The sequence below is a fragment of the Marmota marmota genome, unplaced genomic scaffold (assembly GCF_001458135.2).
Source record: "Marmota marmota marmota unplaced genomic scaffold, marMar, whole genome shotgun sequence".
Lineage (NCBI taxonomy): Eukaryota > Metazoa > Chordata > Mammalia > Rodentia > Sciuridae > Marmota > Marmota marmota.
Window position 1 is genome coordinate 506,678 of NW_026000338.1, and position 25,507 is coordinate 532,184.

The following is a 25,507-nucleotide window of genomic DNA, read 5'->3' on the forward strand; positions in this document are numbered from 1 at the left end:
GACACAACATCTTTGTTTGTATGTGGTGCTGAGGATCGAACCCGGGCCGCACGCATGCCAGGCGAGCGTGCTACCACTTGAGCCACATCCCCAGCCCTCATAGATTTTTTGTTTCCATCCTTTTTATTGTGATAAAATATGTAAAGCTTAAATTTTACTATTTTAACTTTTTTTTTCAATGCTCAGAAAACTTAAATTGGAACACCATTTGACATAGCTATCCCACTCCTCTGTTTATACCCAAAGGACTTAAAATCAGCATACTATAGTAATGCAGTTTATATGTTTTATATGTTTTTCAATGTTTATAGCAGCTCAATTCACAATAGCTAAACTATGGAGCCAACATATGTGCTCTTCAATGATGAATGGATAAAGAAACTGTGATATGTGTGTGTGTGTGTGTGTATATACACACACACATATACATACACATACACACGCATACATATACACACACACGCACACACACGTACACACACACACATACACACACACAGAATGGAAGAATGAAAAGTTTGGCATTTGCCAGTAAATGGATGGAACTGGAGAATATCGAGCAAAACAAGTCAATTCCAAAGAACCAAAAGCGGAATGTTTTCTCTGATATGCAGAATCTAATTTATGATGGAGGTGGGGCTAGGGAAGAATAGAGGTACTTTGGATTAGACAGAGGGGAGTGAAGGGAGGGGATTGGTATGAGAGTAGGAAGAACAGTAAGTAGAATGAATTGAACATTATTACTCTATATGTATATATGATTACATGACAGGTGTAATCCTACACTATGTACAACCAGAAGAATGAGAAGTTATACTCTATTTATGTATGATGTGTCAAAATGCATTCTACTGTCACATATAACCAACTAGAACAAATTTAAAACTTTTTAAAAAGAGTAAGCAAGTAAAATAAATGGATTGTTGCTTGTACTCTTTTTTAATACATACATATATATATTAGTTGTCAATGAACCTTTATTTATTCTAGGCAGTGCTGAGAATTAAACCCAGTGCCTCACATGTGTTAGGTAAATGGTCTACCCCTGAGGTACAATCCCAGCCCTGTTGCTTGTAATCTTGATAGTTGCCATTCTGACTGAAGAAAGATGGAATCTCAGTGTAGTTTTGATTTGCATTTCTCTAATTGCTAGAGATTCTGAACATTTTTTCATATATTTGTTGATCAATTGTATATCTTCTGTGAAGTGTCCATTCAGTCTTTAACCTAATTTATTGATTGGGTTGTTTTTTTGGTGTTAAGTTTTTTTGAGTTCTTTATATATCCTAGAGATTAATGCTCTATTTGAGATGCCTGTGGTAAAGATTTTCTCCCATTCTGTAGGCTCTCTTCATATTATTGTTTCCTTTGCTGTGAAGAAGCCTTTAGTTTGATTTAATCCCATTTATTGATTCTTAATTTTACTTCTGGTACTTTAGGAATCTTGTCAAATCCTAAGCCAACATGGTGAAGATTTGGGCCTACTTTTTCTTCTATTAGTCACAGGGTCTCTGTTCTAATGCCTAAGTCCTTGATCCACTTTGAGTTGATTTTTGTGCAGGTTGAGAGAGAGGGGTTTGGTTTAATTTTGCTACATATTGATTTCCAGTTTTCCCAGCACCATTTGTTGAAGAGACTGTCTTTTCTCCAATGTATGTTTTTGGTGCCTTTGTCTAGTATGAGAAAAATGTAGTTATGTGGGTTTGTCTCTGTTTCTTCTATTCTGGACCATTGGTCTACACATCTGTTTTGGTGCCAGTGCCATGCTGTTTTTGTTATTGTGACTCAGTAGTGTAACTTAAGGTCTGGTATTATGATGCTTTCTGCTTTACTTTTCTTGTTAAGGATTGCTTTGGCTATTCTGGGTCTCTTATATTTCCAAATAAATTTCATGATTGCCTTTTCTATTTCTATGAAAAATGTCATTGGGATTTTAACAGGAATTGCATTAAATCTGCAATTTCAATTTCAAAACCAAAATCAATGGTTTTGGTAGTATGGCCATTTTGACAGTGTTAATTTTGCCTATCCTAGAACATGGGAGAACTTTCCATCTTCTGAGGTCTTCTTTAATTTCTTTAGTGTCCTGTAGTTTTCATTGTAGAGGTCTTTTAACTCTTTTGTTAGATTGATTCTCAAATTTTTTTTTGAGGCTATAGTGAATGGGGTAGTTTTCCTAATTTCTCTTTCAGTGGATTCATCATTGATGTAGAGAAATGCATTTGATTAGTGGTGTTAATTTTATATCATGCTACTTTGCTGAATTCATTTATTAGTTCTAGCAGTTTTCTAGTGGAATTTTTTGGATATTCTAAATATAGAATCATGTCTTCAGCAAACAGAGGTAGTTTGAGTTCTTCTTTTCCTATTCATAACTCTTTCTTTCTTCTGTTAATTGCTCTGGCTAGAGTTTCAAGGACAGCGTTGAATAAAAGTGGTGAAAGATTGCATCCTTGTCTTGTTCCAGTTTTTTGGGGGAATGCTTTTAATTTTTCTCCATTTAGAATGATGTTGACCTTAGGCTTAACATCTGTAGCTTTTACAATGCCCAAGTATGTTCCTATTATCCCTAATTTTTCTAGTGTTTTGAACATGGGTGCTGTATTTTGTCAAAGGCTTTTTCTGTGTCTATTGAGATGATCATATGATTCTTATTTTTATTTATTTTTAAAATATTTTTATTAGTTGATGGACCTTTATTTTATTTACTTATTTATATGTGGTGTTAAGAATCGAACCCAGGGCTGGGGATGTGGCTCAAGCGGTAGCGCGCTCGCCTGGCATGCGTGCGGCCCGGGTTCGATCCTCAGCATCACATACAAACAAAGATGTTGTGTCTGCCGATAACTAAAAAATAAAAAAAAATTAAAAATTAAAAAAAAAAAAAGAATCGAACCCAGTGCCTCATGCACACTAGGCAAGTGCTCTACCACTGAGCCCCAGTCTCTGATTCTTATTTTGAAGTGTACTGATGTGATGAATTACCTTTATTGATTTCCGTATGTTGAACCAACCTTACATCCCTGGGATGAACCCAACTTGATCGTGATGTGCTGTCTTTTAAATATGTTTTTGTATGCAATTTTCCAGAATTTTACTGGGATTTTTTGCATTTACATTGAGCAGGGATAGTGGTCTGAAGTTTTCTTTCCTTTATGTGTCTTTGTCTGGTTTTGGTATCAAGGTGATATTAGCCTCATATAATGAATTTGGAAGGATTCCCTCCTTTTCTGTTTCATGGAATCATTTGAGGAGTATTGGTGTTAATTTTTCTTTGAAGGTCTTGTAGAACTCGGCTGAGAATCCGTCTGGTTCTGGGCTTTTCTTGATTGGTAGGCTTTTGATGATGTCTTCTATTTCTTTGCTTGAAATTGATCTGCTAAAATTGTGTGTGTCCTCCTGATTCAGTTTGGTTACATCATATGTCTCTAGAATTTTGTTGACATTTTCAAGATTTTCTATTTTTACTGGAGTATAAATTTTCACAATAGTTTCCGATTATCTTCTGTATTTTAGTAGTGTCCATCGTGATATTTCCTTTTTCATCATGAATTTTAGTAATTTTTCTCTCACTCTTCCTTAACATGGTTAAGGATTTATCAATTTTGTTTATTTTTTCACATAACCAACTTTCTGTTTTGTCACATTTTTGCATTATTTCTTTTGTTTCAATTTCATTGATTTCAGCTCTGATTTTAATTGTTTTCTGTCTTCTGCTGTTGATTTGTTCTTTTTTAGGGCTTTAAGATGTAATATTAGGTCATTTACTCATTGACTTTCTATTCTTTTAATGAATGAGCTCAATGCAGTGAATTTTGCTTTTAGCACTGCCTTCAGAGTGTTCCAGAGATTTTGATATATTGTATTGGTGTTATCATTTACCTCTAAGTATTTTTTATTTCATTCCTGATTTCTTCTGTATCCATTCATCATTCAATAGGGTATTACTCAGTCTCCAGGTGTTAGATTAGCTGTTTTTTTTTTTTAAAAAGTTCTTTTTTTGTAGTTGTAGATGAATAGCATGCCTTTATTTTGTTTGTTTTTATGTGGTGCTAAGGCTCGAACCCAATGCCTCACCCATACTGGGCAAGAGCTCTGCCACTGAGCTACAGCCCTAGCCCCTATTTTTTGTTTTACTGTTTATTTCTAATTTCATTTCATTATGATCTGATGGAATGCAGGCTAGTATTTCTATTTTTTTGTATTTGACAAGAATTGCTTTGTGGCATAACATATGGTCTATTTTAGAGAAGGATCCATGTGCTACTGAGAAGAAAGTAGATTTGTTCATTGATGAAATATTCTATGTAGGTTAAGTCTAAATTATTGATTGTATTATTTAGTTCTATAGTTTCTTTGTTTAGTTTTTGTTTGGAAGATCTTTCTAGTTGTGAGAGAGGTGTGTTAAAGTTATCCAGTATTTTAGTGTTGTAGTTATTTTTTCTTTGTGGGGCTGGGATTGAACCCAGGGCCTTGTGCATGCGAGGCAAGCACCCTTCCACCTGACCTAGATCCCCAGTCCTGTAGTGTTTTTGATTCTTAAAATTGAAATGTGTTTGTTTTTTTAAAATATTTATTTTTTTAAATTTTAGGTGGACACAATATCTTTATTTATATGGTGCTGAGGATTGAACCCAAGACCTTGTGTATGCAGGGCAAGCACTCTACCAACTGAGCTATATCTCCAGCCCCCTTTTTTTCATATATGTTCAGACAGGGTCTTGCTAAGTTGCTTAGGGCCTCTCTAAATTGCTGAAGCTGGCTTTGAATTCGTGATCCTCCTGCCTCAGCCTCCTGAGCTGCTGGTATTAGAGGGATGCTCCACCATGCCCGGCTGGGAAATGATTTTTATTCCCTGTCATTTTGATTTATTTCTGTTTTTTTCCTCCAGTCAATGTAAGGGAAACTTTATTGAGGTCCCAAGGCCATACACGGGGCTTGGGCAGGAGGCTGCCTTTTTGGGGAAAGGAGCCAGTGGAGGGGCTTTATTTGAACTTCTTCTTGGGGTGGATATTGTTGGTGTGGCCGCACTTCTTGCTGTAGTTGACAGCACAGGGTTGCAGGCAGGCATTACTACTTGTGACAGATCATCTTGTTATAGTTGTACTTCTGGGCAAACTGGTACAGGGAATGTACAATGATATCATCTCACAGGTGAAGCATGAAGTGCAGGGTGGACTCTTTCTGGATGTTGTAATGTGAGAGAGTGGGGCCGTCCTCCAGCTGTTTGCCCACAAATATCTGACACTGTTGGTCAGGTGTAATGCTGTCCTTCTCTTGAATTTTGGCTTTGACATTCTCGAAGCTATCACTGGGCTCAACCTCATGGGAGATGGTCTTAACTGTCAGAGTCTTCACAAAGATCTGCATCTCTGCGTCTGCTTGGGAGCCTCATTGAAGCAAAAGTGCTATTTCTGGTTTTTAATTTGAATTTGTTTCTCCTTTGATTGACTATTCTTCCAATATCGTTCCTCCCTTTGATGGTTTTGAATTTTGGAGACACGGTCAGAAAGAACTTCTCAAATTGAAATTATTAAGAATCGACAAGAGCCAGGTGTGGTGGCACAGGCCTGTAAATCCCAGCAGTTTGGGAGGCTGAGGCAGGATGATTGATTATGAGTTCAAAGCCAGCCTCAGCAAAAGCGAGGTGCTAAGCAACTCAGTGAGAACCTGTTTATAAATAAAATACAAAAATATGGCTGGGGATGTGGCTCAGTGGTTGAGTGCCCCTGAGTTCAATCCCTGGTACCCATTAAAAAACAAACAAACAAACAAACAAACCCAAAACCCCCACAATATGTGTATTGATAGATAATAAATATTTCTGGTTGTGTATGCTTTTTTAGTATTAGGAAGTGTGACAGGAAGAAGAAAAGTCTCCTTCGGGCTGGGGATGTGGCTCAAGCGGTAGCGCGCTCGCCTGGCATGCGTGCGGCCCGGGTTCGATCCTCAGCACCACATACAAACAAAGATGTTGTGCCCGCCGATAACTAAAAAAATAAATAAATAAATATAAAAAAAAAAAAAAAGAAAAGTCTCCTTCCCTGGAACCATATCTCTGTGAGAAGTAAGCTTTCTGTTTTCAACAGGATAAGATAATAAACAAGTGATGAGAGAAAAGCATGGTAGATATGATATATCCTGAATTAAGTGACAGTAGCTTGATTTTCCACCTAAGCCTAAATCATTAATGTGGCAATTAAGTAACTTTAAGACTTTGGGTAATATAAAATAAACCAACAATTTTTTGGTATATGGGACATAAGGTTATTAATAGAATAAAATATTGCCAAAACATTGGACTAAGATCATGCTTTATGTAACTTTTAGTTTTGGGTCTTCTGTTGACACTGTGACCCTGAGCCTGGGTTTTTCCCCTCTTAATTTGTAGCAATACTCTACTCCACTCTTTTATTTTAATCTTCAGTAGCTCTAAACTTGTATCCAAACGCCCTGTTGAGTTATATATTACTGTCCTCTGAGATACCTGGATACAAAGAGTGGGGTGCTAGCATTTTAGAATTATGGTTTGGGGTTTTGAGTCCTTAAGTGAGTTTGTCTGAGGGTCATGTGAATTAATACAGAGACATTTAATTGTAGAGAAAAAGGATGTTGCTAATTGGTAATTGTTTTTAGTAATGCATACTCAGCTGATTTATTCTTAAACAGGATGTTAGCTTATGGGCAAATTTTGTAGCTGGAAGTCACTTTTCTTTTTTTCAGTATGGGGGATTGAACCCAGGGCTGCTGTATCACTGAGCTACACCCCCAGCCCTTTTTCAATTTTTATTTTAACATAGGATCTTGCTAAGTTTCCAAGGCTGGCCTCAAATTTGGTGATCCTCCTACCTCAGACTCCTGAATTGCTGGGATTACATGTGTCCGATACCATACAGGACTATAGCTGGAAGTTATAACAATCATCTAGTAATTTGTTTCATTTTCCAGGTGAGAAAATTGTTCTACTGAGGTTGCAATTTGCCAAGATCACAGATTTAATAAATTATTAGAACTAGAACCAAGATTACCTGATTCTTGTTTCAGGGTTTTTGGTAGAGTACTGTGTTGTGTGTATTTGTTTGGGGGTGGGTAATGGGGATAGAACCCAGGGTCTCTCACATATTAGGCAAACAAACTGCCACTGAACTACATCCTATCCCTTTTTGAGATATGATCTCACTAAATTGCCCAGAGTGGCCTAGAACTTGTGTTTCTCCTGACTCAGTCTCTGCAGTAGCGGAGATTACAGGTGTGTGTGTGCCTTGCTAGGCCAGTACTGTTTTTAGTCAGCTCATCAGGATGTTTTCTGTGTATTTTATAACAGTTAAGTAAGAAACTAGAATACTATTTTATAAGGTGGGTCAGAACTCCTGTTCAAGGAAATAATGGATGCCTATTATGTCTTATTGTGATTTTTACATTTTTTAAATCACTATCACAGGTTTCTGGAAGTAAATTAGCTAGAATTCTATTGTGTTACTGTATTACTTATGATCTTCTTGAATACTTCAGAGCTGTTCCCTTGCTATTTAAGTTAAGGCAAGGTAATTATTTACTGAAATCACTACAGAGAGTTTGTTAAGTGTCTACAATTAGTGACATGATGTTTTAGATCAGAAATTTCTTTTCTTAATCCCAAAGTAATTTGTGTATGTGGTTTTTTGTGATGTGTAGTTTTACTTTGCATTTATAAAGTCTATAGTTTAGACCACTTAAAGTTTAATAACTAGCTGCACAGTATTCTTCAGTTCACATTTACAAGGAAGAATAGTTTTTAACTTGCTATACTAGGAGGAAATGTGTAGTGGGAGAAAAAGGGTGAGTGGAGTAAACTGATTCTGGTGTTCTGTAGAATTGGAGTAGTTTGTACTAATCTTTTTTAAAAATATTTTTTAGTTGTCAATGGATCTTTTAATTAATTAAATTAATTAATTAATTTATATGTAGTGCTGAGGATTGAGTCCAGGGCTACACACATACCAGGCAAGTGCTCTACCACTGAGCCAAAACTCCAGCCCCTTGTACTAATCTTTCAGCAGGAAAAAAAATGTTCCTTATTTGTTTTTTTGCCTCACATGTCTTCTAAATATCAGATCTTGGATCTTTATTACTGTGTTTTTATTGTGAAAAATGTTGAATAAGTTACATATTGGTCAGTAAAATAAATTCTTTGATCAGAGTGGGTTAAGTCCAGATGCCTGGATAAAACTTCCTGATCTTTCCTAAGTGCAGTGTGTAATGGCAGATCAAGGAATATGGAGGTATCAAGCAGAATTACAACTAAATTGTCCATAAAGACCATAAAGACAAGGATTAGGACCTTAAAGGTTGAGCCAGGATTCGTTATACCTTTAATATAAAATAATCAAAACAGGTTATTTTATCTGTTCTAGGATATAGGACACTGAACTAGATATTAAAAATTCCTTAGGTATTTAACTCTTTTGGAAAATTATAAGCATATTCAAAAGTAAAAAAAAATACTATAATGTATCCCCAAGTACCTGCCACAGTTTCAATTATTATCTCATAGTTGAATTTTATATATATATATCTGCTGAACCTCCCCCTCAGTAGATTATTTTGAAATTAGTTTCAGACATTATTTTTTTAAATACTTTTTTGTTGTTGATGGACCTTTATTTTATTCATTTATTCATATGCAGTGCTGAGAATCGAACTCAGTGCCTCACACATGCTAGGCAAGTGCTCTACTACTGAGCCACAACCCCAGCCCTAATTCCAGACATTATATTAGTGTGTTGTTACAGGGAAGCATTTTTTTTGTGTGTGTGTGTGGTGCTGGAGATAGAATCTGGGCCTTCATAGGCAAGTGCTCTACCATTGAGCAATAGCCCCAGCCCTTTAAATGTTTTAATCAAAAGAAAAACTGGAGCCATGTGTGGTGGTGCATGCCTGTTATCCCAGAGAGGGAGGGTGAGGAAGGAGGATCCCAAGTTCACACCCAATCCAGCAGTTTAGTGAGGTCATAAGCAGCTCAGCTAGGCCTTGTCTCTAATAAAATATAAAAAAGGGCTAGTTGCAGCTGGGGATGTGTAGCTCAGTTCGTAGAGTGCTTATCGCCTTGCATGCACAAGGCCCTGGGTTCGATCCCCAGCACCAAAAACAACAAACAAAAAGGGCTGGTGATTTGGCTCAGTGTTTAAGTGCCCCTGGGTTCAATCCTTGGTACAAAAAAAAAAAAAAAAAAAACCATACTATTGGGGTATTTACCAAAATGATTCAAGTTGAACTATGATTCAAGTTGATTTTTTTTTCTTCTCGTATTTTGTGTACAACACCAAATCACCTTCTTGATTTCTTTTATATGATAATGTTTTAACTGTTTGGTGTCCATCAAAATTGTAGTTTAGGCCGTGTGCAGTGGCACACGCCTGTAATCCTAGCAGCTCAGAAGGCTGAGACAGGAGGATCAAGAGTTCAAAGCCGGGGGCTGGGGATGTGGCTCAAGCGGTAGCGCGCTCGCCTGTCATGCGTGCGGCCCGGGTTCGATCCTCAGCACCACATACAAACAAAGATGTTGTGTCCGCTGAGAACTAACTAAATAAATAAATATTAAAAATTAAAAAAAAAATGCTGGAGTTTAAAAAAAAAAGAGTTCAAAGCCAGCCTCAGCAAAAGCAGGACACTAAGCAACTCAGTAAGTCCTTGTCTCTAAATAAAATACAAAATAGGGCTGGAGATGTGGCTCAGTGGTCGAGTGCCCCTGAGTTCAATCCCCAGTACCCCCTGCCTCAAAAAATTTTTAGTTTAGAAGTTATTGGATTGTCATGTAATTATTACTTGTGTTGGATGCTGAGGATCGAACCTAGGGGTGCTTAGCCACTGAGTCACATCCCAGACCTTTTTTATTGTTTATTTTGAGACAGGGTCTTGCTACGTTGCTGATGCTGGCCTCCAACTTGTGGCCCTCCTGCCTTAGCCTTCATTGTTACTGAGATAATAAGCATGCATCACTATGTTGGAAAAACATTGCATTTTGTATAGTGACACTGTCAGGGAAAAGGGCATGGTGTAGTTAGTGTCTTAAGAACGTTAACACAAAACTTTCACAGTTGTAATGTTATTATAGTAAAGAGAAGAGATTAAGTGAACTGTATTTTTTCCCCATTTTGAAAGATAAGGGTTAAGGGTTTGGGGCATTGCTTAGTGGTAGAGGGTTTGCGTTGCCTGTAGGAGGCACTAGTTTGATCCCCAGCACTGTAAACAAATAAAAGACAAGTTAATAGTTTTCTTCTGTTTTTGTTTTAAAATCTTGAGGTACAAATGGAACCAGCTGTGTTAGAGGACTTTTTTATTTTTCTTTAAATATTTTTAGCTGTAGATGGACACAGTATCTTTATTTTATTTATTTATTTTATGTGGTGCTAAGAATCGAATCCAGTGTCTCACACAGGCTAGGCAAGTGCTCCACCCAGCCTCAGAGGACATTTTCTTATTTATTTATTTATTAATTTTTGGCATTGGGAATTGGACCATGGGATGCTTTTTTCAGTGAGCTAGCTACAGCCCCAGTCCTTGTTTAACTTTGAGACAGGGTCTTGTTGATTTGCTGAGGTTGTCCTCAAACTTATGATCTACTTGATTCAGCCTCTGTAGTCACTTGTATTACATGTGTATGTCACCGTGCCTGGTTAAGAGAAATTTTTCCAAAGAATGTCATCATTGTTTAGGGATTTTCATTTAAATTAAGTAAGAGGTTCATTTGCATTTATTAATTTCTTTGTAGAAGAAAGGATATAGTTGAAAATGGATTCATGTCTAGTCCTTTGGAATAAAATTCAATTTGAGCTCTGTTCTCACACTTGATTTAATTTGGAATCATATAATGTACTGACAGATTTGGGATTGAATCTGGTTCTCTTGCTTTTATAACCTTGGGACAGTTACCTGTGGTCTAAGTAGTTTGTTCGTCTGTGCAGTGGAGCAATAATACCTAAATGAAAATTTCATTCATTGGGTTCAGTGGCACGTGTCTATAATCTTAACTACTTTGGAGGCTAATGTAAGAGAATTGCAAAATTTGAGACCAACTTTGGCAATTTTGTAAGACTTTGACTCAAAATAACAAAATAAAATGTGCTGGGAAATACTTTTAAATACTTTCTACATATTTTCCATCTTCCATTGATTTTTATTTCCCCTGATTTTATGTAAAAACATTACAACTTTTTTCTTGGATGGAGTACTGGGGATTTAGCACAGAGGAACTTAACCACTGAGCAACATCTCCAGACCTTTTTATTTATTTATAATATTTATTTATTTTTTGTTTTAGGTGGACACAATATCTTTATTTATTTTTATGTGGTGCTGAGGATCGAACCCAGTGCCTTGCACATGCCAGACCAGCGCGCTACCACTTGAGCCACATCCCCAGCCCCCAGACCTTTTTATTTAATTTTGAGACAGGGTCTCACTGAGCTTTTAGAGCCTCACTAAGTTTCTGTGGCTGGCCTTAAACTTAACAATTCTCCTGTTTCAGCGCCCTGAGTCTCTGAGATTATAAGCATGTGCCACTGTGCCTGGCTACTACTCCTCCTTTAATATAGGGAATACTTATGGTATCTTTCTCTAGGTATTCTACCAGAAGATCCTGATATTCTAGCATTTTTGCTTTTTAAAATGGAGGTTAGCAGTATTGGTAAGAGGTGTTAACACCTAAATTTGCAAAAAGCTATATGAAAATTAGATATAGTCTGAAATATAGAAAACATTAGGAGATTTATAGTAAGAGGAATGGATCCTCCCTTTCCCCTATGTTACTACTGGTTTACTTAGTGTTTTTGTTTCTTTGTACTGGAGATTGAACCCAGCGCCTGGCGCATGCAAAGCAAGTGCTGTACCATAAAGTTACATTCTCAGCCCTTTTTTATCTTGTGAAAATGAATCAACTGGGCTGTGCTTGTGGCTCAGTGGTAGAGCACTTGCCTAGCATGCGCAAGGTCCTGAGGTTCTATCCTCAGCACCATATAGTTATAAATAAATAAAATAAAGGTATTGTGTCCAACTGTAACTAAAAATGAAATATATTAAAAAGATAAAATAAATCAACTTTAATTCTAGCACCCAAAATTACTAATGGGTATGCTCAATAAATGCCATGCGACTATTGTACACATAAAGGGATACTGTATACTACCATTTAATATCTTAAAAACAGGAACATATTTTGAATTGTTTAAATAATCCACAGAATTAAAAACAAAATTAGAAGCCATCCACAATTATAGTAATTGACAATTCAAAGTTTTATACTTGCTGGGTGTGGTGGTGTATACATGTAGTCCCAGGGACTCAGAGACTGAAGCAGGAGGATCACAAGTTTAAGGCCAACCTTAGTAACTTGGTGAGACCCTCAGAATAGAAAAATGAAAAGGGTTGAGGATGTGGCTCAGTGGTAAAACACCCCGGAGTTCAATCTCCAGTACAAAAAAAAAAAAATGGTTTACACTTAATACTTGACATAATAGTCAAAACCTAGCAGTGGATACTGAAAATGATTTCACGGTCTCATCCTGTTGTATTCTATTGGGAAGGTTTCTGGAGTGAAATATATAGCTGGTCCAGTGCAGATCCAGCCATGATCAGATTAGCAAGTAATTTTTTTTTTTTTTTTAACCACAGAAGCTACTTCTTTTGTCAGTTAAATGTAAACAGTAAGGCCGGGCATGGTGGGTTAGGCCTGTAATCCCAGTGGCTCCGGAGGCTGAGGCAAGAGGATTGTGAGTTCAAATCCAGCCTCACCAAAAGTGAGGTGCTAAGCAACTCAGTGATACCCTGTCTCTAAATGAAATACAAAATGGGACTGGGGATGTGGCTCAGTGTGAGTGCCCCTTAGTTCAATCTCTGGTACTCCCCCCCAAAAAAAGTGAACAATGAGAATTAAATACTTTTATATACACAAGGTATTCTGTGAAAGCAAATTTGCTTGCAAACATAAAACTACGTTTTTTTTTTTTGGTACTGGGGATTAACTCAGTGTTGCTTAACCACTGAGCCACATCCCCAACCCTTTTTTTGTATTTTATTTAGAGACAGGGTCTCGTTTAGTTGCTTAGGGCCTGGATAAGTTGCTCAGACCGGCCTTGAATTTGTGATCCTCTTGTCTCAGCCTCCTTAGCTGCTGGTATTACAGGTGTGTACCACTGTGTCTGGCATAAAAATACTTTTTTACAGTTCAGTAGATGGAGCAAAGGGGAATGAAGGGAAGGGGGGATAGGAAAAGTAAAGATAGTAGAATAAGTCTGAAATAATTTTCCTATGCATACATATGAATACACACAGTGAAACCCACCATCTAGTACATCCACAGGAATGGGGGTCTTAAGTAGAATGATATATATTCAATGCTTGTATAATTATATCATGCATAACCAGAAGTAACAAAAAAAGGATTCTAAATATACTTCTTGGGCTGGGGTTGTGGCTTGCCTAGCATGTGTGAGGCACTGGGTTTGATTCTCAGAACCACATATAAATAAATAATGGTCCATCAATAACTAAACTATATATATATCTATATAAAATACTTCTTAACTAGTTTGAAAAAATAATGTTTAAAAGTATGTGGCAAGATATTAATAATCTCTGACTCTGGAAAGATCAGTTTTGTATCTGTCATCAAAGAAAGACATGTTTAGTGTTTTTGAATCCCTTTAACCACAAGTACTTGTCAAGGGAGATAAATTATTCATTCCACAGTCTTAGCATGGCTATGATGAGAGAAATTAAAAAACCAAGTACACATTGAGATGCCTAAGTCCAGAATGTTTTCTAATATTGGTCCACATAGAATATTTTCTTCAAGAGGAGGAGCAATAACAGGCTTGAGTAACAGTTTTTAATCTATAAATGCAATAGTCATGTTGGTATTTTGGGCACTGGTAAACACAAGCTCCAGCATCCAGAAAGGTCTGAGATGGCTGGGAGAGGTGGTATATACCTGTAATCTCAGTGTCTCAGTAAGCTGAGGCAGGAGGGATTGCAAGTTCAAAGCCAGCCTCAACAATTTATCAAGGTCCTAAGCATCTTAGTGAAAACCTGTCTCAAAATAGAAAATAAAAAATTAAAAAAGATCTGAGGATGTGTGGCTCAGTGGATAAGCACTCCTGGTTTTATTCCCAAGTACCAACAACAACAAAACAAGAAAAGTCTGTGATGTTTCACTTCTGTAGATTCCATTTAGTGTACAACTAAAGTTTACATCAAAAATTTTAAAGATAGGGCAAAAATTCTCATTAAAAACCTTTTTATGGGGTTGGGGATATAGCTCAGTTGGTTGAGTGCTTGCCTTGATGCACAAGGCCCTGGATCTGATCCCCAGTACCACAAAAACAAAAACCTTTTTGTTTCTATTTAGAGTAACAATTTTAGGAGTTAAAAATTATTTTGTAGCCTATTGCATCAACTTGGCAAACAGCTCATGTTGCAAAAGTGATTCATTCCTATTAAAATATAAGCTCTTTGAAAATGAATATGTATGCTGACATGTATTTTATTTTTAAATATTTATATTTTAGTTTTAGGTGGACACAATATCTTTATTTTTATGTGGTGCTGAGGATGGAACCCAGTGCCTCATGCATGCTAAGCAAGCATTCTACCATTGAGCCACAACTCAAGCCCTGTAGCCATTATTTTAAAGGAATCAGATAATCTTTAAAGCAGCTTTAGTGTTTCCTTTAAATCAGTCTGGAAAGGACCATTGTATTAGCTTCATGGAAAGGCTCAGTGGGCTTCTTTGTTTAAGGCTAATATGTTGATCATTTATCTAAGGCTAAAACAGGTACCAGCATGATGTAAATCATAAGGAGAGAAGGAGATAAGGACTTTTCCTGGCAGTTGGTAGCTAAATCTCAAGGGATTCTTAGAAAATGACATAATGGCAGCCTTTCTTATCTTCTCTCACTACCATTTTTTTTCTGTGAAGTAGGATAGTATTGCTCTTTAAATTTCCTTATAGCCTGGACAAGTTCATGGAAACTTTGATCTATGTTTGTTATAATCTTTGCTGACTCCTTCATGTATGTTATTTAAGTTGCCATGCTAACTGCTGTCTTTCCTCCTGTGTTACCTGCTCTTGCTGATCCAGGTCTGCTTTATTACCAATTAAAACAATTGGCATCTCATTACAATCCTTTACTCTGAGAATCTTGTCTTTGAAACTTACAGATTTCTTCAGACCACCTTCTGTGGTTGAAAAGACCAACAGGGAGCCCTCACCATTTCTTGTTTACTGTGCTCTCTTGACTCCAAATTATTCTTTTCTAACTGTGTCTAAAATATCTAGCCAGGTTGCTCTGTCATCTATCTCACACTGGTTTTTGTAGGAGTCTTCAGTGGTTGGATCATAATCAGTTACAAAACAGGTCTGGATATACTGGAAGGCATACTCTACCTTTCTGATGCCATCCCACCTACCCACACGAGTCCAATCTTCTGGCCAGAGTCTTCCTTCCTCTTCTCTCCAACCCTAGCAATCATAGTATATTCTGTTTCTATAAGAATCTTTTTTTTTTTTTTTGGAGTTGGGGTTGAACCCATTGCTTCATGCATGTGAGACGAGCACTTTACCATTGAGCTACATCTCAGCCCTGTTTATATGAGTTTTACTGTTATAGAAACTCATGTAGGTAGAACCATGTAATATTTATTCTTGTATGACTGGCTTATTTCATTTGCCATAACATAATAATGTCTGCAAAGTTATTTATGTTTTTGCAAATATCAAGATATTTTTCTTGGGGCTGGGTTTGTGGCTTAGTAGTAGAGTACTTGCCTGGCATATGTGAGTCACTGGGTTCAATTCTCAACACCATATATAAATAAAATAAAGGTCTATCAGCAACTATACATATATATGTATGTATATATATTTAAAATATTTCTTTTCTTGTTTTTTTTTTTTTTTTTACTAGAGATTGGACTCAGGGGTACTCAACCACTGAACCACATCCCCAGCCCTATTTTGTATTTTATTTAGAGACAGGGTCTCACTGAGTTGCTTAGGAACTTGCTAAATTGCTGAGACTGGTTTTGAACTCATGATCCTCCTAGCTCAGCCTCCTGAGTCGCTGGGATTATAGGCATGGGCCACTGTGTTCTGCTCTAACTAAAATTTTTTTTCTTATTTTTTAAAATATTTTTTTAGTTATAGGTGGACACAATACCTTAATTTATTTATATGTGGTGCTTAGGATCGAACTCAGGGCCTCACAAGTACAACAGCTGAGCCACAACTCCAGCCCCCTCTAACTAACTGAAAAATTTTAACCGTTGACCAACCTTTACCTCAAACTCCCTGCTCCCATCTCAGCCTGTGGTGATCACCACTTTAACTTACTACTTCCGTGGGATCCAATTTTTAGATTTTTATACAAGTGAGATCATGCAGCATTTAGATTCATTTTGTTTTTTCTTATATTCTGTTTCACTTATGCTCTGGTCTTTATTATTTCTTTCCTTCTACCTATAATGGGTTTAATGTTTTTTTTTTCTTGTTTTTCTCGTTCTAGAGGCATAATTTTAGGTTCTTTTTTGAAATCTTTATTTTTTGATTGCTATAAACCTCCCTATTAGTCCAGTTTTGCTGTTTCCTATAGGATTTGGTATGATATGTTTCCATTTTCATTTGTCTCAAGAATTTTTGTGTGTCTTCTCATTTCTTCACTGATCCATTGGTTCTCAGAAGTATGTTGTTTGATTTCCACACATGTGAATTTTCCAGGGTTCCTATTATTATTAATGTCCAGTTTTATACCATTATTGTCAAAAAAGATAATAGAATATGATTTCAATCATCTTAAATTTGTTACGACTTACTTTGTAGCCTAACATATGATCTGCCTTGGAGAATGTTAAATATATTGATGAGAAGAATATGTATTCTTGTAGCTGTTGTGACCATTATTAGGTAAAATAAGTGTTCCTTGAAGGAGATAGCTAATTTAACAAGAGAGTACAGTGTCTTTTAAATATGCTTGATAAAGGGTGGTTCACCTCTTAGGTGGAACAGATAGGATAGCAGAAGATTTCATCATGGTACTCACAGTGGCACATGATTCAAGTTGGTGAATTGTTTATTTCTGGAATTTTACATTTAATATTTTTAGATCACAGCTGATTGCAGGTAACCGAAATTGCAGAAAGTGAAAGTATCAATAAGGGAGGGCTACTGTACCAACTACTTTCTCTTCACAATCAGTACATTGTGGACTTGAGTGATATTCTGTGAACTGATAAGATTATCAAGTCCTCTGTGGATCCAAATTATGGTAAAAATTCAATCAAAATGATGAGAGTGCACTATAGTCTCTACAATGTGAAAAATAAATTGCTTTAGAACCACATGACTAATTAATATTGATACTGTTGCCTACTGCTGCTGCTGCTTCTCTTGAGTGGGTCTGAGCAAAGGGAGGAAACAGGATTCACTGTACTTCCTGGTCTATGTCCTCCTTCCCAGATTTGAAAATTTAAGCACAATCTTAGAAGTGAACACATAATCATACCCCATTAGATGCTAACAGATTACCTTAGCTCTAGAGATTCCATGAATCTATAGCAAACAATCTATGATAATTTTGAGTTCCACATATCCACATTGTAATCACTGATACATTTTAGCTATTGAGGAAACCTAAGAGTTGAAAATTGATTCTGGTGAGTAAGATCAATAAATAGAGGCTCAATTCAAAATCAATCCAAATAATAAGTACTCTGTGATAATACCAAGAAGTATTAAAGAAAGAATAGCAACCTGGAGGAAGATATCTAGAAAAAGCAATATTAAAATGACAGCATTTAAATATTACAAGGCATTTTTAACAGCCAGGTATAGTATTAAAGACTTCAAATATATTATTTCATCTAGTCCTTAAAACAGCACTATGCACATTATATGTATAATACAACTGAGGTTCAAGTTAAATTGCTGAAAGTCACAGTAGAAGGAACAGTAGATTGGTATCTGACTAATATTAGAGCCCCTATACTTAACCATGTGCTTCTTTGACTTAGTGGCATTGAACTTGGTACATATACTTAGTGCCAATTATATAATAAAGGATGTACATGATAACTTCATTTCATATGATTAGCAACAGTTTGGAAGAAGCTATAGAAGGATTGATTTTTGTGTGCTGGTGACCCAGTGTGAGAAGGGATAAATGTGTCTATCTTAAAGGACTTCCTAATCTTATTGGACTTTTTATTTCCTTTTGTTTGGAGCATACATTTTTTATGAGTTTATTTTATTTATTTATTTTTATGTAGTGCTTAGAATTGAACCCAGTACCTAATATGTGCTAGGCAAATGCTCTACCACTGAGCCACAACCCCAGATCGACTTTTTGTCCTTTCTTTTTTTGTGGTGCTGGGGATCGAACCCAGGGCCTTGTGCATGCAAGGCAAGCACTCTACCAACTGAGCCATATCCCCAGCCCCTCTTTAAGTTTTGAGACAGGATTGTGTAGGACTTTGCTGTTTTTCTGAGGATGGGCTTGAACTTGCTATCCTCCTGTCTTATCCTCCTCAGCTGCTGAGATTATAGGTGTATGCCACCACTTCCAGGTCATTATTTAGCGATAATCTGTCTCAAAAATAAGATAATCAAAAATGCTGGGGGTGTAGCTTGGTGGTAAAGTGCACTGTGGTTTAATTTCTATTGATACACATACAAAAACAACAAGTTGGGTGCAGTGGTGCATGCCTATAAGCCCACTGGCTCGGGAAGCTGAGGCAGGAGGATTGCAAGTTCAAAGTCAGCCTCAGCAGTTTAGCAAGGCCCTACCTAAGCAACTTGGTGAGACCCTGTCTCTAAATAAAATACAAAATAGTGTTGGGGATGTTGCTGTGTGGTTAAGCGCCATGGGTTCCATCCCCAGTACCAAAACAAAACAACAAAACAAGAAGACCACACTTGCTCTGGTATTTTTGAAATGCCAATTTCAATAGAACATATACATTCCTAAGGATGATCTCTAAGATGTGATTCTAGAAAATAGATTTTAAAAATCTATCTCAGATCTTATATATGCAAATGATTATTTTCCTTTTATGTAGTTATCCTGGAATGCCATAGAGATACCAATCATGATATCATTCCTGAGGACATTTATACCGAAGTCTACAATTTATTAAGGTAGACAGTTTGGCCAAAACTCTGGTTCCCCTTTAAGTGATTGTGCCTCATAACAACTTTCCCAGTGTAACCTGGGTGGTGGTATTTTTTAAAGTCAATCCTGTGGTGATGCCTGCCACCAACATTACCCCTGTCTCCTGGGTGCTTCCGGTGCTTGCTAAGGTGGCTGTGGCCATGGCTCACGTGGTCTCTGTTTCTGGTTCTTTCTGAGTCTGGATGGCATGTCAGTGGCTGAGACAAAAAAGCTCAAGGACATTTTGAGAGCTCTCCTTTTGTAACCAGAATGGGCAACCTTATTTATGTTTCAAGTTTGTATTTTACTACTATTGTTTTAGCTGGTCTCATAATTTATACAGGATGAGTATCCCTTATCCAAAAATACTTGGGATCAGAAGTGTTTCACATTTTTAGTGTTTTTTAGATTTTGGAATATTGCATAGACTTTACAGGATGAACATCTTCAGTTCAAAAGTCTGAAATATTGAAATGTTTCAAAATCTCATTTTTTGAGCATTAATCTTGGGTTTTTGGATTACTGATGTTCAACCTACAATACAACACAAACGTATTTATGCCTCAAAGTCCTGCCCACCGGAAGGAAAAAAATTCCACTGATTGTAGACATTTCATTTTATTTTTGTGATGTGATGGTACTATTGGTCTGCTGTACTCATTTACCCACATTTTTGCTCCCACCTTTTTTGTGGTACTAGAGATTGAACTCAAGGGCACTCTACCACTGAGTCACCTTTCACCTTTTAAAAATTTAAGTTTTGAGACAGTGTTTTGCTAAGTTGCTGAGGCTGGCCTCAAACTTGTTATCCATCTCACTCAGCCTCCCTAGTTATTGGGTTTGCAGGTATGCATCACCAGGCCTGATTTTTCTGTAACATAATCCTTGATTACTCACTATATGTGAATTTATGCAATAGAGCTTGCTTTTGTGGTTGAATCATTGTAATTTCTGGGACTGAGTGGGAGATCAAAATTCTGCAGGTTTGCTATACTTTCATTTCTAGAGAACCACTTTTCTTTGGTGATCTATTGGTTGGATAAGGTAATTATTACTATTTTGAATTTTGGTTCAAGGAATTTTGCATGCCGTGGACCCTGAGCATCTTTTCCTCAGGTTCCATTTTCTAACAACATACTTATGGACATGACCTAACCATAATAGTTTTGTATATCTCTTTTCCAAAAGAAGGGTTTTGGCAAAAAGTATCTTTATTATATAGGGAAACGTCATTTCATACTTTTGTAAAACCATCTTCTCGACCAAAGAAAACAACCAAATACCACACCCAGAAATCCACTAGTAGCATGTCTACTACATTTTCTTTTTCTTTTTTTCCTTCTCTATATATCTTGGATTATTCCTAACTAAATGCACAAAAATCATGTAGTAAGGCCACTGGCCTTGAGGTCTCACTGTGCTGCTGCTTGAGTGGAGGTGGTGCCTGTCCAGAAAGGCCTGACTTAGCTGCAGCTTCATTCACAGTATTTGAATGTGTTCTTTTGATTACTCATGAAGTTTCCCCCCATAATAGTTCTGTATAATAAATGTTTATTCCTGTATTTTTGTAAATTTTCACACTAGTTTACCTTTTAAGTTGATTGTGGAGTTTTTTGGAGGTGCCTACATAGCTTTTGTGGTGGTGCTGTTTTTTTTTTCCCAGTTAAAAAGAAATGTATCTTCTTGAATATCCGGCCTTATTTTTTTAATATTTATTTTTTAGTTGTAGTTGAACACAAATACCTTTATTTTATTTATTTATTTTTATGTGGTGCTGCGGATCAAACCCAGTGCCTTGCACATGCTAGGTAAGCACTCTACCACTGAGCCACAACCCCAACCCTCCATCCTGATTTTAGGGTCATTTTTAAAAATATTTTTTAGTTGTAGGTGAACACAATACTTTTATTTTATTTTTATGTGGTGCTGAGGATCGAACCCAGTGCCCCACACGTGCTAGGTGAGCTTTCTACCAGTGAGCCACAGCCTCAGCCCCTAGAGTAATTTTTTATGGAAATAAAATTCATGTAGCATAAAAGCCACCATTTTAACCATTTAATAATATACAGTTCAGTGTTTAAGTAAATTCACAATGTTTTGCAACCATTTCTACTACCCTAATTCTAAAATATTTTATCACTCTAAAAATGGTATCCTTTATTTCCCAATTCTCCCTCTCTCTATCTTTAGCCATTACTGATTTGCTTTCTGTTTTTGTGGACTTGACTATTCTGGACAGTTCATAGATATAAGTGGAGTAATACTTGAAATGTATGTTTTCTTTAGCATATTGTTTTTCTTGAACTCAGGGGCACTTGACCACTGAGCCACATACCCAGCCTTATTTTGCATTTTGATTTAGAGACAGGATCTCACCGAGTTGCTTAGCACCTCGCTGTTGCTGAGGCTGGCTTTGAACTCAAAATCCTCCTGGGCTGCTGGACTTACAGGCATGCGCTACTGTACCCGACTAGCATGTTGTTTTCAATGACCATGCATGTTTTAGCAAGTATCAATATTCAGTATTTCATTCCTTTTTATTGGGATGTAAATTTCATGGATTACACCTCATTTTGTTTATTCACTTATCAGTTGCTTCCCTCTTTCTTGCTGTTAAGGAAAATGCTGCTATGAATATTTTTATACAATTTTTATTTCCATGTGTGGGCATATATTTTTATTTGTTTTGGGGTATATATCTGTAAGTAAAATTGCTGGGTCATTTTCATTACTCTATTTGACTTTTTCCCCCCAGTTCCTAGGTATCAGAACCAAGACTAAGGTATCAGAACCAAGACTGGCCTCAAACTTGCAATCATCCTGCTTCAGCCTCCCAGTTATGTGGGATTACAGGCTTGTGCCACTTCATCCAGTTTCTCTGCCCATTTTTAATTTGAAATTTTTTTAAAAGTTTAATTTTGAGAATTTATTATGTATTCTGGATACTGCACCCTTTTGAGATATATTGTTTAACAATGTTTTTCTCCTATTGTGTGGGTTGTTTTCACTTTTTTTTAAACTTAGAAAAGTTGTGAATTTTGATGGAGTCATATTTTTCCTGTTGCTTTAAAGTTTGGATAATCTAATTTTACTAAAAATGGGGTATTTATTTTCTGCATTTAAACTTTAAATTCTCTGTAACCCTGTTGGATTATTATATAATTTAACTTTATGCTATAAATTTTTTTTTTTTAATATTTTATTTTTTATTTCTCGGCGGACACAACATATTTGTTTGTATGTGGTGCTGAGGATCGAACCCGGGCCGCACGCATGCCAGGCGCGCGCGCTACCGCTTGAGCCACATCCCCAGCCCCTATGCTATAAATTTTGTTTCATAAATATTTCCCTGAAAATCTAAAGTCTTCCAAGTCCTAGTCTATGTTTTATTTATCTGTCAGTGAGATATACAATTAAACTGTGCCAAGCAGAAGATAGTATAATTATAAAAAATACTTCAGAGACCTCCAAGATAGTAAATGTTCAGTAAATATATTTGCTAAATTACTGATACTTTTTGAAAATTTTAAGAAAATTTTTAGTTGTAGATGGACACAATACCTTTATTTTTTATTTTTATGTGGTGCTGAGGATCCAACCTAGTGCCTCATACACGTGAGGCAAATGCTTTACCACCCAGCCCTAAATTACTGATACTTACAATGAATAGGAAAAAAAAAGTTTTGCTTCCCTTATTTTGGATGTTGCCAAGTTTAAATCTTTCTTGAAAAGCTGTTTTGGTTCTAAGGCTTTTCCATATATAGCCTGTATACAAGAAAGAGAAAATAATGACTAAAATATTTAATGATAATATGATAAGATTTGTAGAAGGGCCTGCTATTAATAGTGAAAAAAGGTAGTTACAGTTAAAATTTAAAAAAATTTTCCCCTATTTTTAAAAAATACGTATTTTATTTAGTTGTAGGTAGGCACAATACCTTTATTTTATTTTTATTTTAAAAAATTTTTATTTGTTGATAAACCTTTATTTTATTTATATGCTGTGCTGAGAATTGAACCCAGTGCCTCACACATGCCAGGCAAGTATGCTAACTCTGAGCCCCAGCCCTAGCCCCTCCCTCATAAAAAAAAAAAAACACTCTTGTCATAGGAAAGTTTATTTTCAAATTAAAAAAAATTTTTTAGTTGCCAATGGACTTTTTTTTTTTTTAATTTATTGATACATGGTGCTGAGGATCAAACCTGGTGCCTCACACATGCTAGGCAAGCACTCTGCCACTGTGCCACTACCCCAGCTGGGAAAGTTTATTTTTGTCAAAAATTAGGTTAAGGATAATATTTTATGATCCATTTAAAATGATTTAACAGAAAGTAAAGTGTAACTAACTTTGTTTAAACACACAGAACATTTAAAGTTCTCAATATCTTGGAAGTGTTTAGTGAGTAATATGAGCAGTTTCCTTAAATGATATTTAAAGCCTGGGTAAGTGTATGGTTAGGTTGCATTACTTATATTTTTATATATCTCCAAGAGATAAAATTCAATTCCTTTAATTTTTACTTTGAATATGCATACTCTCAGAATATTAATAGTGTAGATAGGTTTTTAGTTTGTTAGAGATTTTTATTTAAATACATGGCAGGCTAATTAAGCAAATTCTTCAAATTTTTGTTTTGATAGTGAAAGCAAGTTGAATACATTGGTGCAGAAGCTTCATGACTTCCTGGCACACTCATCAGAAGAATCTGAAGAAACAAGTTCTCCTCCACGACTTGTGATGAACCAAAGCATTGGTAAATTGAAATTGAACCTGCTTATCTTATAGTCTTTTAAAAAATTATATTTGGAGGATATATAGCTTTTAAAGAATTTTAATTTATGAGCCAGGTGTGGTGGCACATGCCTGTAATCCCAGTGGCATGGGAGGCTGAGACAGGAAGATTGTGGAATGCAAAGCCGCCTCAGCAATGTAGTGAGGCCTAAACGACTTGGCAATACTCTGTAAATAAAAAGTATATATAATATATAAAAAAGGACTGGGGATGTAGGTTTAGGGATTAAGTGTCCCTGGGTTCAATTCCTGGTACCAAATTTTTTTTTCAATTTGTGGAAAATGAGATTAGCAAGCTTTATAAGAGCCCCTCTTGTGTATTTTTGCTAGGATCTGACATGAGATTTTAATTTGGGCAAGTAAAAATGTAATTTTGTATTTTATTGTAGTAACTTGGAGAAGGAAGCACTTAATATGGTTTTATGTATAATTAGAAGAAGTGGGAGTAGTATAGAAATATTTATCCTTGTAGTTACTCATGTATTAGGAATTAAAATTTTATGTTGTTTGAGAACATCTCTGATTACATTTTGTGAATTTTTTTTTTATAAAACTACTTAAGACCTCCTCTTTACCTCCCTTTCTCTTTTATAAAAAATCCTGTGTAATGTGATGATTACCAGTTTTAGGTAGTTATACTTGGTGGTTGGAGAAAAGTTATGTAGAAAAAATAAAAGTCAGAGTGAAGTTCAGCTATATGTATAATTAAGAGTTCCAGAAGGAGAGAAGAGTGAGAATAGGTCAGAAGACAAATTTTCTAAAGACCATAAAAGACATCAAGGCATAGATTTAAGGAGTACTGTGAGTCCTAACCCTGAATAAATATAAAGAAAACAACGTCTAGTTATATCATATGAAATTCAAAGAGTAAAACCAAGAAAATATAATTAGCTAGAGGAAAATGATATTAATTTCAAAGGAACAAAAGTAATATTGATGACTTAGCAGAAATGATAGAAAATAAATGACAATGAAATAATTTCTTTAAAGTGCCAAATGAAAACAATTGTGAAGGTATAATTCTGTATTCAGCAAAAACATCCTTTTAAAATGTTTAAATGAAGGGTGGAATGAAGACATCTCTAGACAAAGTAAGAACTTGATGTCAACAGACCTAAACTAGAGGAAATATCTTTATACTAGAAGAAATTAAGGGTTTTCTGAAATCAGAAGGGAAATTATTTGAAATAGGAACACCAGAATATAGGATATAATAAATAATAATGGGGAAGGTAAAATAGGTGGGTAAAACTTTATATAATAGACTATTATCTAATCTACTGTCCCTATTTTTTTATGTTTTGTCTCAATGATGTTTGTAGGTAAGGTTTTTTGCCCCTATGTCTAGGATCCAGTTCAAAATTACACATTGCTTAAATTGACATGTCTCTGTATTCTTTTTAAATACAAAACAGTTTCTCTGTCTTTCAGGACCAAGAATTTTTCTTTTTGTGGTACTGGGGATTAAACCTGGGGATGCTGTACAACTGAGCCTCATCCCCAGTCCTTGTTTTTTTTTTTTTTTTTTTTTTTTTT

The 25,507-nt window shown here is 35.9% G+C and overlaps 1 protein-coding gene and 2 pseudogenes across 15 annotated transcripts in view; 1 reads left to right on the forward strand and 2 right to left on the reverse strand.

The window, feature by feature from the left end:
* Positions 1-25,507, forward strand: part of Atrx (ATRX chromatin remodeler) — a 242,039-nt gene that overhangs the window by 35,303 nt on the left and 181,229 nt on the right. For 7 of the 15 annotated variants that reach the window (XM_048797444.1, XM_048797448.1, XM_048797447.1 and 4 more), the window contains 2 exons: positions 19,087-19,165; positions 23,821-23,933. The exons of 2 other annotated variants lie outside the window; for them this stretch is intronic. In XM_048797444.1, coding sequence (XP_048653401.1) covers positions 19,087-19,165; positions 23,821-23,933 — 192 coding nt within the window. Of the gene's footprint in view, positions 1-19,086; positions 19,166-23,820; positions 23,934-25,507 lie in introns of those variants that run through there. 6 more of the 15 variants (XM_015505860.2, XM_048797451.1, XM_048797452.1 and 3 more) reach the window with 1 other exon arrangement.
* LOC107159285 lies at positions 4,886-5,394 on the reverse strand (annotated as a pseudogene).
* Positions 14,891-16,334, reverse strand: LOC107159248 (annotated as a pseudogene).